This window comes from Vitis vinifera, chromosome 6, assembly GCF_030704535.1.
Source record: "Vitis vinifera cultivar Pinot Noir 40024 chromosome 6, ASM3070453v1".
NCBI lineage: Eukaryota > Viridiplantae > Streptophyta > Magnoliopsida > Vitales > Vitaceae > Vitis > Vitis vinifera.
In genome coordinates this window covers 6456936-6472668 of record NC_081810.1, presented here as the reverse complement: position 1 = coordinate 6472668, position 15733 = coordinate 6456936, and the positions used below count along the sequence as shown (strand labels likewise).

The window sequence follows — 15733 nt, the reverse complement described above, 5'->3', positions numbered from 1 at the left end:
GATGATACCCGTTGATATTTGATTTAAAGGATTCATGCACTATTCAAAGCAAATCTGTCATCTGTATAACCCATCAATTAGTGGGAGAATAAATACATAAAATTTAAGCTCATGATTATACCATATAAAATTTAATTAATTAATTTTAAATTACAAAGATAATTGATGGCGTAAAAGTCTAACAAAAAAATCTAATTGTTAAAATATAAAAATTATTTAAGCTCATTTAATTATTTAAAAATTATTTAACTCATTTAATTTTGAAAGTTTTTCAAGTTTTAAAATTATCAAGTTTTTAAAATTTAAAATTATTTTAAAATTTTAAAATTAAAAATTATTTTAAAATTTTAAATTAATTTTTAAAGTTCAATGTTTTACTCAAAGTGTTATTTTAAAAATTTTATTAAGTTTTATTAAGTTTTATCAAGTTTTTAAAGTTTTAAAATTATCAAGTTTAAAATTTAAAAATTTTATATTAGAAATTTTTCAAGTTTTATATTTAAAAATTTTTATTTTAAGTTTTTTTATCAAGTTTTAAAATTTTAAATTTTATAATTATATATGAGAAATTTATCAAGTTTTATATTTTAAAATTGTTATTTTCAAAGTTTATTTTAAAAATTTTATCAAGTTTTATCAAGCTTTAAAATTTTATATTAGAAATTTATCAAGTTCTATATTTTAAAATTTTAATAGTTAACTAAAACATTATTCTTGTTACATGTTTAGTAAATTTAAGTTTACTAAAAAAAGAAATAACTACATAGTGAGATAATATTAATGATGATAAAATTTAATAAAATCTTCTTATAATAACTGGTCTTATTATCATCCTAATTAAAAATACATATCAATGGCCAATCAAATTCTTAGTGTCTTTATATAAAACCTATTATTAACAATATAAAACCTATTATCATTAACCTATTATTAATAAACCTATTATGAAGATTATTTTGGTTTTAATTATTAATAGTAAAATTTAGTTATCACTTTTATTGATACTTTAAATACAATAAGAATTATTTATCATATATAAAATCAAAATTGTTTTTTAATTTGCTAACTTACTTGCATTTAAACTTTTTATCAAATAATATCAAATTGAACCATCATATTTTTAAACTAATGTATTAAACTCTATTTTACTTCTTATTAAAACATTAATCATAACAAGGAAATTAAATAATTTTAACTAAAGAAAAATAGGTAACACACTAATTTGTTTCTTAACTTAAAAAAATATATAATAATATAACTTTAAACTTTTTATAATTAATAAGAACTATTATTATTACTATTAATGATAATTTCTATGATATATATATACATATAATATTTTCTAAAAAATTATAATAGGTAACCCAAAAATCATTTAAAATAAATAATAGACTTTGGTCACGATTGTGTGAACCCAGTGACCATAGGTTCAAAATATTTAAAATAAACCTCTATGCATTTGGTCATGGTCAATGTGAAATTTGTGACTATAAGTTCCCATACAATCACGGTCAATCAATGGTGTGACTAAAAGTCACAAAAATTTATATATAAATAGTGACGGTTTCACAAAAAACTGTCACTAAAACATCATTTTGTTACACTTTTTGTCACGAATGATAAAATTACCGTGACTAAAATTATTGGCGCCAAAATTTCCCTCCCTAAATTTACAAATAGTCCGGTTTCAAATAAATTTGTTACTAAAATACCCTCTCATCAATCCTTTTGGTGATGGTTGATAAAATTATCGTGACTAAACATGTTTTTTTTCTACCCTAAATTAATTAACACATATAGTCACAATTTTACCTTGGTCGGGGCAAAATAACATCTTTGGTCACGATATTTGTAGTCGTGACTAAAGATTCATCATTAAAAACCTATTTTTTTGTAGTGTATAATACCCTTTTCATTTGCATTCTATACTTTCGTGAAATTATTCACATTTAGTAAAAGTAATTAGACATTCTAGAGGATGAAACAACTTCAATTTATATGGATAAAGTTCCAAGCCATATTCCATTTTCTTTTTTTCTTTTTTTTTTAATAAAAAATCTTCTCTTAAAAAATATTATATGACAAATTTTAATAGCTAATTTGGTATATTTCTTCTTTGCCCAATCTCTATTTAGGAATTCTACATTTCCATTTATTCTTCCTATTGACATATGCCAATATGGAGTAGATAAGCCAAAAAAAGGTCCAGTTGAATTTAAAATGTTATATAATAATGTTGTAAAAATTGGTATTGATGAATTTTCAAATATTAGGTGGATAAAGACACACTAATTTTCCACCAAAGTAGTAGTCTTATTAGAATATTGCATCTTGATCATTACGAAATAGTCAAATTGATCTAATTAACTTATGTACTCTTGACAAGAAGTTCAAAATGCTAAGAGGATATTTGATTAATTAATCAGTACATGTCAGTGTAGATGATGACGGGACTCCTCACAGTTTGAGTGCCATCAGACCATACCAGTGTCCCTGACTCCACCGGACTCTTGCTTGTCATTCCTTGCCTAGTACCAGTCACAACAAAAGATTTTTTCTCATTTTCTAACTTGAAGGAGAGCATGGAAGGATTCACTTCGACCTTCATTGGTGGTTGTTTTCCTAAAACGACTTCTGCTTTATATGTAGAGCTTGAGTTGCCCACATTTGTAACTGTTCTTGGAAACTCTACTTTAAAAGGCTTTGACTGCATAACGTTAACTGTCATTGAAGGATAATTGAGATCTTTTGGGAAACCTTTTTTGTCCTCAGGACAACTGCTCTACGTTGTCTCCTAAAATGCATCTCACCAATGTTGTATTGTAACCCATGTTGCACAACATTTGTGTGTAGTCGTCTGTTGAGGTTTCATATGCTAAACCAGGACTTGTAGCTTTAACTGGATCGACATGCCCAAACCCAAAACCGAGTACACCTAGTAGATTTGTGGAAACTTCCATGGGCCGAGCTATGTACATAAGAAATTTAGAAAAAAAAAAAGTTAGAGAATGTTTGGTAAAAGTACTTGATACTTATTACTTATTGTTAAGTCAAATTAAGTTAAATTATTTTTAAATTATTGAGCTAAAACTTAATATTTAATTTTTACTCTAAGTATTAACATTGTTTAATAAAGTTAACTTCAAATTTATTCTAAACATCAAATTGACATATTTATCCTCATTTATTTTAACTAATATTTACCATTTCATTAATCTTAAATAATAATTTTATTTGTTAAACACCCATATTTAAAGTATTATAGATGCATAAAATAATTACAAAAACATTTTTTTTATAAAAGATGAGTTGTGAATGTAAAGTCATAATTGTAAAATATACTCTTATTAAACATAGGCAAATGATATAAAAGTTACTTGAGATCAAGAATAAGTAAACCATTTTGGTCTTCACTTTTAAGTTGTGATTTTAATTTATTTTACTAAACATGCTTAACCTATCTAATGATTTAAATTAAGTTATTAAGTCATTAAATTAATTTATCAAACATCCTCTCGGATTTCTTGAATTAGAGTTTTATGTAGTGATAAAGGGTACCAGTAGTCATAAGAGCAAATTGGATGGTTGATGTAGACCAGGCAGGGTGAACACTTTTAACATAAGCAGCAATTCCAGCAACATGGGGGCAAGACATGGAGGTTCCTGATAATATAATATATTCAACTGACTGTTTATCTGCAAGTTTAGGAATATCGGAGTATGCTACCAATATATCTACTCCATGGGCTGTTATATCCGGCTACAACATTTAAGGGAACTCAAGAAATTGAAAAATAATGTAAACAAAGCCATAAGAGAAAGATATATACCATGGACTGGCTAGATATACCTTCATAATTTCAGGTATGACTGGGTGAAGCCACTATAGGAGCAGAAGAATCTTTGATCGCTTCACTCTTCAGTATCTTTGCTTCAGCCTTGTTGTAAGGAAGAATCCAATAACGGTATTGTTATCATTAAAACAAAAAAAAAAATCGAATAATTAGCTATGGCTTAGTTGCTAATTATCAGAATCCTCACTTTGTGGAATTGTAGTAGGATTGGAGGATTTCCAAGTCATTCTGATTTAGAGCTATTGTAGGTAAGGAGACGATAGAAGCAACACCAGTGCTATCCAATTTGATTGTTCCAGCGGCACCGGCCCAGTGAGCGTTGTCATCTCCATAAGTGCTATCACATAGTAGAATTTTTTTTCCTCCCATTGCACTACTATTTAAACAGTCCCTCAAGCAATTCCTGATATTCAACAATAAATCCATTTTTTCGTATGATTTATTTATTTTTCTTGAAGAAACTCAAGGTAAATGTGACCTTTAGTAGAACTTTGAGAGGAATTCAATGCAAACATCTCTACGACTAGTAACATTTCCGTATGCGATAGGTACATGGATCCATTCATCATGAAATAATTAAATGAACGACCCTGTTGATATAGAGATAACACTAGGTGGATAAGACTTGGAGTTTAGTTGACCTTCTTGTAAAAAAAAATGCAATTGATTGTAAGTGGGTTTATAAGATAAAGTATAAATTTAATGGTGCAATTGAGCACTATAAAGCCCAACTCTTTGTGAAAGGTTATAGCCAACAAAAATGACTTAATTTCCATGAGACCTTTGCTTTTGTTTCCAAGTTAGTTACTATCAAAGCCCTCTTGGTTGTTGCTTCCATCCAAAATTAGCATCTTCATCACTTGGATGTTGATAATACTTTTCTTCATGATGACTTGGATGAAGATTTTTATATGCAAATTCCACCTAGTTTCATTGAAAATGGGAGACTCGAGTTTTCAAACTTCATAAATCTCTTTATGGCCTTAAGAAAACATCTTAACAATGGTTTGCTAAATTATTTAATGTTTTACTTACCATAGGATATCTTCAATCCAAGGCTGATTACTCTATTTTCACAAAAACTTCTGGCAATTTCTTCATTGCTCTGGTTGTTTATGTAGATGATATCTTGGTCTATATTAATGATCTTTTTGCCATTTCATCTCTAAAGAATTATCTCCATGATTGATTTGCCTTGAAAGATCTTGGTCCACTTAAATATTTCCTTGGACTTAAAGTGAAATGTTCCAAGCATATATATTTTTCCTAGTGGAAATATGGTCTTGATATTTTGAAGGATACTGGATTCCTTAGTTCTTGACTTGTCAAGACACCCATGGAGCCCAACCTCCAACTTACTTTCACTAATGGAGATCTTTTGCCTAATACTTCTTTATATCGTCAGCTTGTTGGATGTCTCATTTATGTCACTATCACTATGCTAGACATTGTTTTTTCAGTTTAGATTCTTAGTCAATTCATGGTTAATCCTAGACAACCACATTTGGATACTGCTTATCGGTTGTTTCGGTATATTAAACAATCCCTCAGTCAAGGCATTCTTCTGTCTTCATCTAATACACTTTAGATTCATGCTTTTTGTGACTCTGACTGGGCAACTTGTCCAGAAACCTATTGTTCCATTACTAGGTACTATATATTGTTGGGTTCTTCTCCTATATCTTGGAAATACAAAAAGCAACACACGATTTCTCATTTCTCCGTTGAAGTTGAATATCGAGTCATGGCTACAACTTCATATGAAATTCAATGTCTCATTTCTTTGCTCCATGATCTACAGGTTACCCATTCACAACCTGCCACCATGTTTTGTGACAATAACGTTGCTCTCCATATTGCCGCAAATCCAGTATTTCATGAACTCACCAAGCACATCAAAATTGATTGTCATGTGATTTGCGAAAGAGTTCAAGCTAGTTTGGTTCAAATTGCATATATTCATACTAAGGACCAATTGACTGATGTCTTTACGAAGGCTTTAGGAGCTACTGTTTTTCCTTCTCTCATTCACACGTTAGGTGTTCATAACCTCCATACTCCAACTCAAGGGGAAGTATTAGGAAACCCTTGAGTTTAGAAACTTTGATTTTAGGAATCTGATAAGCCGAGAAGGTAAAAAAAAATCCCTAAGAAGAATCCCAAGTTTTTAGTTTGAGTTAGATCAAGTCTAACCAAAGAGTTGTCAGTCGTTTAATTTATTTCCTACTTCTGTTTTGTATTTCTACACATTCAAATTTGTTACAAGGTATTCCCTTGAGTTTAGGCTAGTTAGTTTCCGGAGTTGAAGCTGATATGTTAAGCTTTACTTAATTTATTGGAACATTAGCAATGAATAAACAACATCATATTTATCCTATAAACAGTTGTGGTTTATATTTCACCCAAAGAAAGTGAGTGTTTCTATGAGTTATTGTTGCTACCTGATCGGGACCTAACATTGGTATCAGAGCATCGTTACAATGACATCCAACAAAGAAAGGATTGAGGCTTTGGAGGTTGGGCTTGGTAGAGTTCAAGATAGAATACAACGATTAGAGGAAATTGTCAACAAGTTATCTGAAGCTTTGCTTCCAACTAAAGAAGCCTCTAGCAACAACAACAATGGGCGGGAAGGATCCTTCCATTCACATCGAGAGGAGAACGATGGTGGCAGACAGGTTTTCTCTTCCAAGATGGCAAGATTGGAATTTCCAAAATACTTTGGAGAAGATCCGATGGAATGGCTTAGCCGAGTAGCTCAATTCTTTGAATTTCAAGACACAACAGACAACCAAAAGGTAACTCTAGCATCTTTCCACCTTGAAAGAGAAGCTAACCAATGGTAGCAATGGTTGCGTCGAGCTTACCAAGAGGAAAGTCCTTTGGTGACATGGGAGTTCTTTGAGGAGGAACTATGGGCTAGTTTTGGACCGACAAAGTGTGAAAATTTCGATGAAACTCTATCCAGAGTTCAACAAGTTAGATCCCTTTGTGAGTACCAAAAAGAGTTCGAAAGGCTAGGCAATCGGGTTCAAGGTTGGACACAGAAGGCTCTCGTTGGCACTTTCATGGGAAGATTGAAATCCGAAATCGCCGATGGAATTCGAATGTTCGAGCCTAAAATATTGAAGGAATCCATCAGCCTAGCGAGAATGAAGGATGAATAGATCGCAAGAACAAAAAGGTTCATACAGCCCCCACTGCAGAACCGTGTATCTACCACCATCACTCTAAAGAATCGGACTACCCTAACAATGACAACCAAGCGATTGAGTTGGGATGAAATGCAGAAACGGAGAGCACAAGGGCTTTGTTTCAACTGCAACGACAGATTCACCCCAGGTCACAAGTACTAGGGACCTCAACTACTCCTTCTTAAGTGCCAAAGCAGCAATCAAACCAAAGAATATGATGTAGTGGATGAAAAGTTGCAGATGAAAGATACTCTAGGAGATCAAGTCAAACTGGAAGTCTCAATACATGCACTAACAAGCTGGGCATCTCCACGAACCATGCGAGTAGCAGCCGCCATTGGATCTCAACACATGATAGCGTTGATCGACAATGGATTCACTCACAATTTTTTGAGCGAAAAAGTAGCCAGATTTCTTCGACTTCTAATGGTGCCAACGAAATCATTTGCTATCCACGTAGCAAGTAGCGAGCGACTGCTCTGCCAGGGTCACTTTGAGAAAGTGCAAATGAATTTGCAAGGCATTACTTTTTCATTCACCCTTTATTCTCTACCCCTAACAAGACTTGATATGGTATTAGACATCCAATGACTGGAGAAGCTAGGCTCCGTGGTCTGCAATTGGAAACAATTGACCATGGACTTTCACTGGGGTAATCAAGCACGAAGATTGTAAGGAATTAACTAACCAAACCATTAAAGCAACATCATTGGCATCGATTGCAAAAAAGATGCACCAAGGCCAAATGTTGTTTGTTGTCTACCTACAAACTGTCAAGAAGTCCACTGGGACAAACACCAGTCTTACCATGCAGCAAACATTGGAGGATTATGCAGACATGTTCAAAGAACCAACCACACTACCACCATTGAGAAATATCGACCATCACATTCCTCTCAAAAAAAGTACTCAACCCATAAATGTTTGACACTATAGATATGCATATTTTTAAAAAGCAAAGATCGAAAAATAAGTCAAGAAGATGCTCAACATGGGAGTCATTCGACCTAGCACCAGTTCATTCTCATTTCCCGTTTTGTTGGTAAAGAAAAATGGCACTTGGCGATTTTGCATAGACTATCGGGCACTAAACGCAGCCACCATCAAAGACCGATTTCCCATTCCTACGATAAACAATATGCTAGATGAGTTGTATGAGGCAGCCTATTTCACCAAACTAGACTTACGAGTTGGATTTCATCATGTACAAGTACATGCTCCTGATATTCCAAAAACTGCCTTTAGAACCCATAATGGTCATTTTGAGTACCTAGTTATGCCTTTTGGTTTATGCAATGCCCCTTCCGCCTTTCAAGCCATTATGAATTCTATATTTCACTTTCATCTTCGCAAGTTCATACTAGTTTTCTTTGACGATATTCTTGTTTATAGTCCCACATGGGAGTTACATATAGAACATGTAAGAACAATATTAGAAATCCTGAGACAACATTAGTTTTTCATCAAAGCAAGCAAGTGTGATTTTGGAAAACAAGAATTGGAATATTTGGGCCATATTGTGATGCATCAAGGAGTAAAGGTAGACGAAAAAAAAAAATTGAGGCCATGGTAGTTTGGCCACAACCTACTAATATCACTGAATTACACGAATTTTTAGGCTTGACAAGTTACTATAGGAAATTTTTCTAGAACTATGGACTTTTGGTTCGCCCTCTTACCAATCTCCTCAAAAAATGAAACTTTAGGTGGAATGAAGAAGCAACGGATGCATTCAAGCTACTCAAGTAATCCATGACAACTACCCCGATGTTAGCCATGTCAAATTTTAATGACTCTTTCATTGTTGAAACTGATGCTTCAAGTGACGGAATCGGTACAGTCCTTACTTAGCAAGGCAGGCCAATCGCTTTTGTGAGTCGCGCTTTGGGGATTAATAAATGAACATGGTCCATTTATGCCAAGGAAATGCTAGTGATTGTGGAAGCAATTATGACATGGCGGCCTTATCTTTTAGGCAGGAGATTTTTCATTCGAACCGATCACAAGAGTCTCAAATATTTTTAAGATCAACGTGTAGCAGTTTCCGAGTAACAAAAGTGGGTAGCAAAGCTCTTGGGCTATGACTACGAAATCTCTACCGGCCAAGACGTGAAAATTCAGCTGTTGATGCCCTCTCTCGCTGCCCTGACAACCCTCTTCTTAATCCATTGTTTGTCTCACAGGTTACTCTTTGGGATGATATGAGAAAAACAGCACAAGATGACCCATATATGCAGCAATTGAGCCGTTAATCATCTACAGACCCTACCGGACCATACTTGATGCAAAATGGTCTCTGTTTCTACAAAAAGAGAGTGGATGTTCCACAAGCTATCTACAACCAACTTCTAAAAGAATTTCATGATAGTAAAATGGCAGGGCATTCTGGAGTGTTGAGGACATTCAAAAGGTTAGCTCAACAATTTTATTGGTCATCCATGTACCGGTCTGTCCAAAAATATTTCACGCAGTGTGAAGTTTGCCAAAAAAACAAAACTGAAACCCTATCTCTGGTAGGATTACTTCAACCACTTCCCATTCCCTGTTAAGTGTGGGATGATCTCACTTTGGATTTTATTGAAGGTCTTCCATTTTCCCATGGCAAAGATAGTCTTTTGGTGGTCTTTGATAGACTCAATAAGTATGCTCATTTTTTATTTTATTTTTGCTTTATCTCATCCGTTTTCTACAAAGATTGTAGCTAAACATTTTGTAAAGCACGTCATCAAACTCCATGGCATGCCAAAATCAATCATTAATGACCGCGACCCTGTCTTTATCAGCAAATTCTGGCAAGAGTTCTTCACTATGTTAAGCACCAAGTTGAGATTAAGTTCCGCATACCACCTGCAGACCGACGAACAAACTAAAGTTGTGAACCGTTGTGTTAAACAATACCTACGTTGTTTCGTCCATCAATGGCCACGAAAATGGTATAGTTATTTACCTTGGGCAGAATTCTGGTATAACACCACCTACCATAGCTCAACGAGGATGACACATTTCCAAGCTTTGTATGGTCTGCTTTCTCCCCCAATTCTACTGCATTTTGATGGGTTATCTCGAGTTCATGAAGTCGATCAAAGCCTCTTACACCGAGATGAATTACTCCAGCACTTGAAGAAAAATTTGGACATGGCAGTCAATCGAATGAAGCAAATGGCAAACAAAAAAAAGGCATGATGTGGAGTTTCAAGCAGGTAATATGGTACTCCTAAAGCTACATCCTTATCACCAACAAACTGCATTCAAAAGAGTTCATAAAAAACTTGCCAACAAGTTCTACGACCCTTATTTAATCGAAAAGAAGGTCAGAAATGTTGCTTACCAACTCCAATTACCAGCAGGAGCAAAGATCCACCCTGTTTTTCATGTATCTCTCTTGAAAAAAAATATGTTAGGGATCCTCCACAAGTTAACTTAGAGCTGCCACTTATTACTGATGAAAGGGTAGCTTCAGTGGAACCAGAGAAAATCCTAGATACATGCTAGATTAAATAAGGCAAGAAATTTATTGAAAAGCATTTGGTGAAGTGGAAACGATTGCCTACTGAAGATGCTACATGGGAGGCAACAACACTGCTGCATAATCCGTTTCCTTCACTAGACCTTGAGAACAAGGATCCACTTGGCAGGGGAAGTATTGATAGGACGAAAAGGTCAGAAAGAATCTCTAAGAAGAATCCCAATTTTTTAGCTTGAGTTAGACCAAGTCTAACCAAAGAGTTGTCAACCGTTTAATTTATTTTCTGCTTATGTTTTGTAATTTTGCACATTCAAATTTGTTACAAGGTATTCCCTTGAGTTTAGGCTAGTTAGTTTCCAGAGTTGAAGCTGATTTGTTAAGTTTTACTCTATTTATTGGAACATTAGTAATGAATAAACGGCAGCATATTTATTCTATAAACAGTTGTGGTTTATCTTTCACCCAAAGAAAGTGAGTATTTCTATGAGTTATTGTTGCTACCTGATCGGGACCTAACAGAATCCTTCCTTTTTCTCTCCACGATTTTTCTCCTATTTTTTATAAAATTTTGCCATTGCAAATCTAAAGTTTTCACCCTATCCTTATCCTAGATACACTACATAAAACTACACTATCATTGATATTACTCATAGGCTACTAGAGAATAAGAAATAAGTGATACATTTGTATTGTATCGCATATCAAGATCTACAGTAAAGTAGGGGGAAAAAAAATCACTGTCACAAGACAAAAATGGCATGTCTTTGCTATATAACCTCCACCGTCATCACAAACAATGGAATCAAGTAATTAAGCAAACTTAGTGCTAGTGAAGAAAACCGAGCTTAATCATTACTTGAATTTTCAAAACTCTAATTAAAAATATTGATTATCACCTTTAACTTAGCTCTTGTCTGCTTAATAAATCAGAGGTTTTCGTGATGATTTCTCAGTGAAAAAGTAGGAGGCTTTCTTTCCTTTTCTTAAAAGAAATCACGTTTTGAAAACAAGTTAACTACTTAATGTTTCCATTAAACTTCTAGGAAAAATGGTCCAATTAAACTAATACCCTTTTAATTTACATTCTACTTAGTAACACTTTTGTAAAATTATTCACATTTAGTAAAAGTGATTAGATATTCCAAGGATGAAACAACTTTTATATGGAAAAAAATCCAATCCTTATTTTATTTTATTTTCTTTAAATAAAATACCTCTCTTAAAAAAATATTCCATTACAAATCTTAATACCTAATTTGATATATTTCTACTTTGTCCCATTTCTAATTAGGAATTCTCTATTTTACATTATTCTTCCTATTCACATATTTATAACTTTTATCCTTTATATAATCTAACAATAGTCACATATGCCAATATGGAGTAGAGAAGCCAAAGAAAGGCACAATTGAATTTAAAATGTTATATAGTAAAATTGGTATTGCATTCTCAAATTTTAGGCGGATAGAGGCAGAATACTTTTCCATCAAAGTAGTAGTCTTATTAAAAGATTGCTTCTTGATCAATACGAGCTAGTCAAATTGATCTAATTGACTGATTTACTCTTGAGAAGAAATTCAAGATGCTAAGAGGGTATATGATTAATCATATCAAGAAGTCAGTGTAGACTATGACGGGACTTCTCACAGTATGAGTGCCATCAGACCACACCAGTGTCGCCGACTCCACCGGTCTCTCCATCGTCATTCCTTGACCAGTAACAATCACCACAAAAGATTTCTTCTCCTTTATTAACTTGAAAGAGAGCATGGGAGGATTCACTTCGACCTTTATACGTGGATGTTTTCTGGTAATGACTTGTGCTTTATAAGTAGAGTTGGAGCGGCCAACATTTGTAACAGTTCTGGGAAACTCTACTTTAAAAGGCCTTAACTGCTTAACGTAAACTGTCATTGAAGGATAGTTGAGATCTTTTGGGGAACCTTTGCTGTCCGTTGGACAACTGCTGTTGTCTCCTGAAATGAGTCTCACCATTGTTGTGTTGTAACCCATGTCGCACAGCATCTGTGTGTAGTTGTCCTTAGTGATTTCATACACTAATCCAGGACTTATAGCTTTAACTGGATCGACATGCCCAGACCCAAAACTGAGTACACCATGTAGATTTGCAGAAACTTTCATGGGCCGAGCAGTAGTCATAAGAGCAGATCGGATGGCTGAAGCAGACCAGGCGGGGTGGAAACTTTTAACATAAGCAGCAATTCCAGCAACATGGGGGCAAGCCATGGAGGTTCCTGATAATATGTTATATTCCACAGATATGCCGTCTACAAGTTTAGGAATAGGGGAGAATGCTGCCAATATATCTACTCCAGGGGCCGTTATATCTGGCTGCAACATTTAAAGGAACTCGGGAAATTGAAAAATAATATAAAGAAAGCCACAAGAGAAAGATAAATATCATGGACTGGCTAGATATACCTTCATAATTTCAGGTATGACTGAGTTTGGCCCTCGTGATGAAAAGGAAGCCACTACAGGAGCAGAAGAATCTTTGATCGCTTCACTCTTCAGTATCTTTGCTTTAGCTTTGCTGTAAGGAAGAATCCAGTAATGTTATTGTTATCATTAAAACAAAAAACATCGAATAATTCGCAATGGCTCAGTTGCTAATTAGTAGAATCCTCACTTTGTGGACTTGTAGTAGGAATGGACGATTTGCAAGTCACTGTCATTTAGAGCTATTGTAGGTAAGGGGAAGACAGAAGCAACACCAGAATTATCCCATGTGATTGTTCCGGAGGCACCAGCCCAGTGAGCACCGTCATCTCCATGAGTGCTATCGCATAGTAGAATTTTTCCTTTCACTGCACTACTATTTAAACAATCCTTCACGCACACCCTGATATCCAAAGATAAATCCCTTGTTTAGTATGATATTTCTCCTCAACGAAATGCAATGTAAATGTGACCTTTAGCAGTAACTTACTTGGATAGGAATTCATTACAGGCATCTTTGAGGCTAGAATCATTTCCGTATATCATAGGGTACATGGATCCATTCATCGTGAAATAATTAAATGAACGACCCTGTTGATATAGAGAGAGCACCAGGTGGATAAGAAGATAGTACTTAGAATTAATAATGTAACCAACTAACCATTCACATATTGTTATATATTCGCTTAGAAATTGTTCTCTTTGGGCTCACTGGCCTCTAGGGCTTTCAAAAGCAAAAGTCTAAACATACTAGATGAGTCGTGAACTAAGGTGAACGGGGAATTGATAATACTTACTGTTAGTTCTTTTCCATTGCCAAGAACCACCCTGTCAATAATTTTGCGATCAGTGGTGCTTGCTGCCACACTGACCATCCATGGTGCAACACTATTTATAGAGTATACTTCCGGACCTCTATTTCCTCCAGAATTCACAGTTAAAATACTTCTGGCCATGGCATGAAAAGCACCAATTGCTATGGGATCCTCTTCCAAAGCAACTGCAGCTTCAAATCCAAGGGAAATTGAAATGATGTCAACCCCATCTGCAATAGCATCATCAAAGGCAGCCAAAATGTCCGCGCTTCCGCACCCTATCAAAACACAGACTTTGTATATAGCAAGCCTTGCAGAGGGAACCCCTCCTCTTGCCTTTCCTTGTGCTAAGCCATGAAAACTCGCATTCTCTACATTGTTGCCAGCAGCTATTGAGGCAGTGTGGGATCCATGACCATCTATGTCCCTCACCTCATTATCGAAAGTATCATTCAGCGAATTGTAGATTCGAGCTCCGATAACCTTCCTGTAAATTTCCATATTACATTGATAAAGAAAATATTATATGGTTGAAAGAAGAATGTCACACAGATGTCTTTTTATTTTTATTGGTATGGGTGAGGAGATATTGTTTAGCTTAAATATGTGTATGGACCTCAGAATAATAGCCACGTGAGAATGCAATATTGGTATATGCATTCTCCCAAAAGAGGAGCCTTTTTTTTAAGACTGAAAATTACATCATAACTTAGAGTTCTGTTTCACGGTGATTCTAGGAAGTATTTTTAATATATTTAATACTTAAAATTTTTTATCATTCAAGTGTTAAAAATAAAATAAACAATTTTTAGAATCACCCTCACATGCACTCTTAATTATATAAAAAATTTATGCTTACTTGTTGCAAGTAAAACTTTCGCCACCTGAACAAACACCTTTCCATTTTCTTGGAAGTGGACCAAAATCTTTATCACTAAAGCTCTGTGATTCAGGCCAGATTCCAGTGTCAAAGACCCCAATTATAACATCACTCTCAAGAGCAGGTTTTCGCCTTGCAGTTTCAGAGAATCCCATGAAGTCCCAAGATCTTGTTGTCTGAAGCTTTAAAATTTTATTTTCAAAAATCGACACCACGCCTTCCTTATCTGCATAATAGTTTCAAAGACCACACTTCAATTTTTTAATTTGTCAAACAAATAAATTTAATTCAAAATACTGTGATATGATTTTGTGTATGGTACATACTAGCCAATTTTTCTCGTTCTTTTTCAGTGAGCTTGGCTGCAAATCCGTTGAAACTTCTCTTATAACTTCTTACCAGAGAGTCTGTTGCCGAACTGAAGGGAGGACACAATATCAACTTAGAATATTTCTAGGCAATTATAATTTTATGAAACTCCAAAGCTTCAAAAGATACCTGCCCTCAAGGACTTCGTCAAGAACACTAAGGTGTTGAGACATAGGTGAAAATTCCCCCTCAGGAAGGGATCCTAGATACGCTATGTAAACCTGCCCTATCATTAACATTGATCATAAACTGTTCGAAAAAGAAATCTGAAGAAAGAATTGAGAGAAAAGATGAAAAGAATTCTCTTCATTCCTCTTGTCACAAAATACAAGGCTGCTCTGTTATATAACAGAGTAAAATGGCTCAACAAAAACTGAACCAGAAAAACAGAAACAAAACTTAACAACAAACTGAACAAAACAACTCAAAAATAGCTCAGCTTACAATAATGACAAAACTACCCTTCTAGTAAAAAATAACTAATACAATCAATCCTAATACTCCCCCTCAAGATGGACTAAAGATGTTCTTTAGACCCATCTTGCCAATAAGAAGCTTAAAAGAAGAAGGATGAAGGGCTTTTGTCAAAACATCTGCTAACTGGTGTTCTGTAGAAACAAACATAGGCTTGAGAACCCCACTTTGAACCTTGTCTCGAACAAGATGACAATCAATCTCAATGTGTTTTGTGCGTT

The 15733-nt window shown here is 34.4% G+C and overlaps 2 protein-coding genes across 2 annotated transcripts; both read right to left on the bottom strand.

Annotated features, from left to right (window-relative positions):
• Positions 1-2422: 2422 nt before the first annotated feature.
• On the bottom strand, positions 2423-3856 carry LOC109122734 (subtilisin-like protease SBT4.9). The gene is made up of 4 exons (XM_019220430.1): positions 3851-3856; positions 3559-3760; positions 2811-2968; positions 2423-2707 (listed from the first exon to the last, which is right to left on the bottom strand). The coding sequence occupies exons 1-4, from the start codon at positions 3854-3856 to the stop codon at positions 2423-2425; spliced, it is 651 nt and encodes a 216-aa protein (XP_019075975.1).
• Positions 3857-12119: 8263 nt separating this feature from the next.
• Positions 12120-15277, bottom strand: LOC100253594 (subtilisin-like protease SBT4.4). Its single transcript, XM_019220429.2, has 8 exons — positions 15168-15277; positions 14996-15087; positions 14649-14895; positions 13772-14276; positions 13465-13565; positions 13165-13377; positions 12957-13068; positions 12120-12866 (listed from the first exon to the last, which is right to left on the bottom strand). The coding sequence occupies exons 1-8, from the start codon at positions 15275-15277 to the stop codon at positions 12120-12122; spliced, it is 2127 nt and encodes a 708-aa protein (XP_019075974.2).
• Positions 15278-15733: the final 456 nt, after the last annotated feature.

What these genes read in the sequence shown, in the direction of transcription:
- LOC109122734 (XM_019220430.1), bottom strand. An exon ending in ATTTGCTCTTATGACTACTG is followed by an intron (nt 2,969 to 3,558) that starts GTACCCTTTATC and finishes TTATGTACATAG; the next exon opens with CTCGGCCCATGGAAGTTTCC. An exon ending in TGGGTTACAATACAACATTG is followed by an intron (nt 2,708 to 2,810) that starts GTGAGATGCATT and finishes AACGTTATGCAG; the next exon opens with TCAAAGCCTTTTAAAGTAGA.
- LOC100253594 (XM_019220429.2), bottom strand. Translation starts at nt 15,277, where the DNA reads ATGTTAATGATAGGGCAGGTTTACATAGCGTATCTAGGATCCCTTCCT. An exon ending in TGTAATGAATTCCTATCCAA is followed by an intron (nt 13,378 to 13,464) that starts GTAAGTTACTGC and finishes TTTGGATATCAG; the next exon opens with GGTGTGCGTGAAGGATTGTT. An exon ending in TCCTACTACAAGTCCACAAA is followed by an intron (nt 13,069 to 13,164) that starts GTGAGGATTCTA and finishes TCTTCCTTACAG; the next exon opens with CAAAGCTAAAGCAAAGATAC.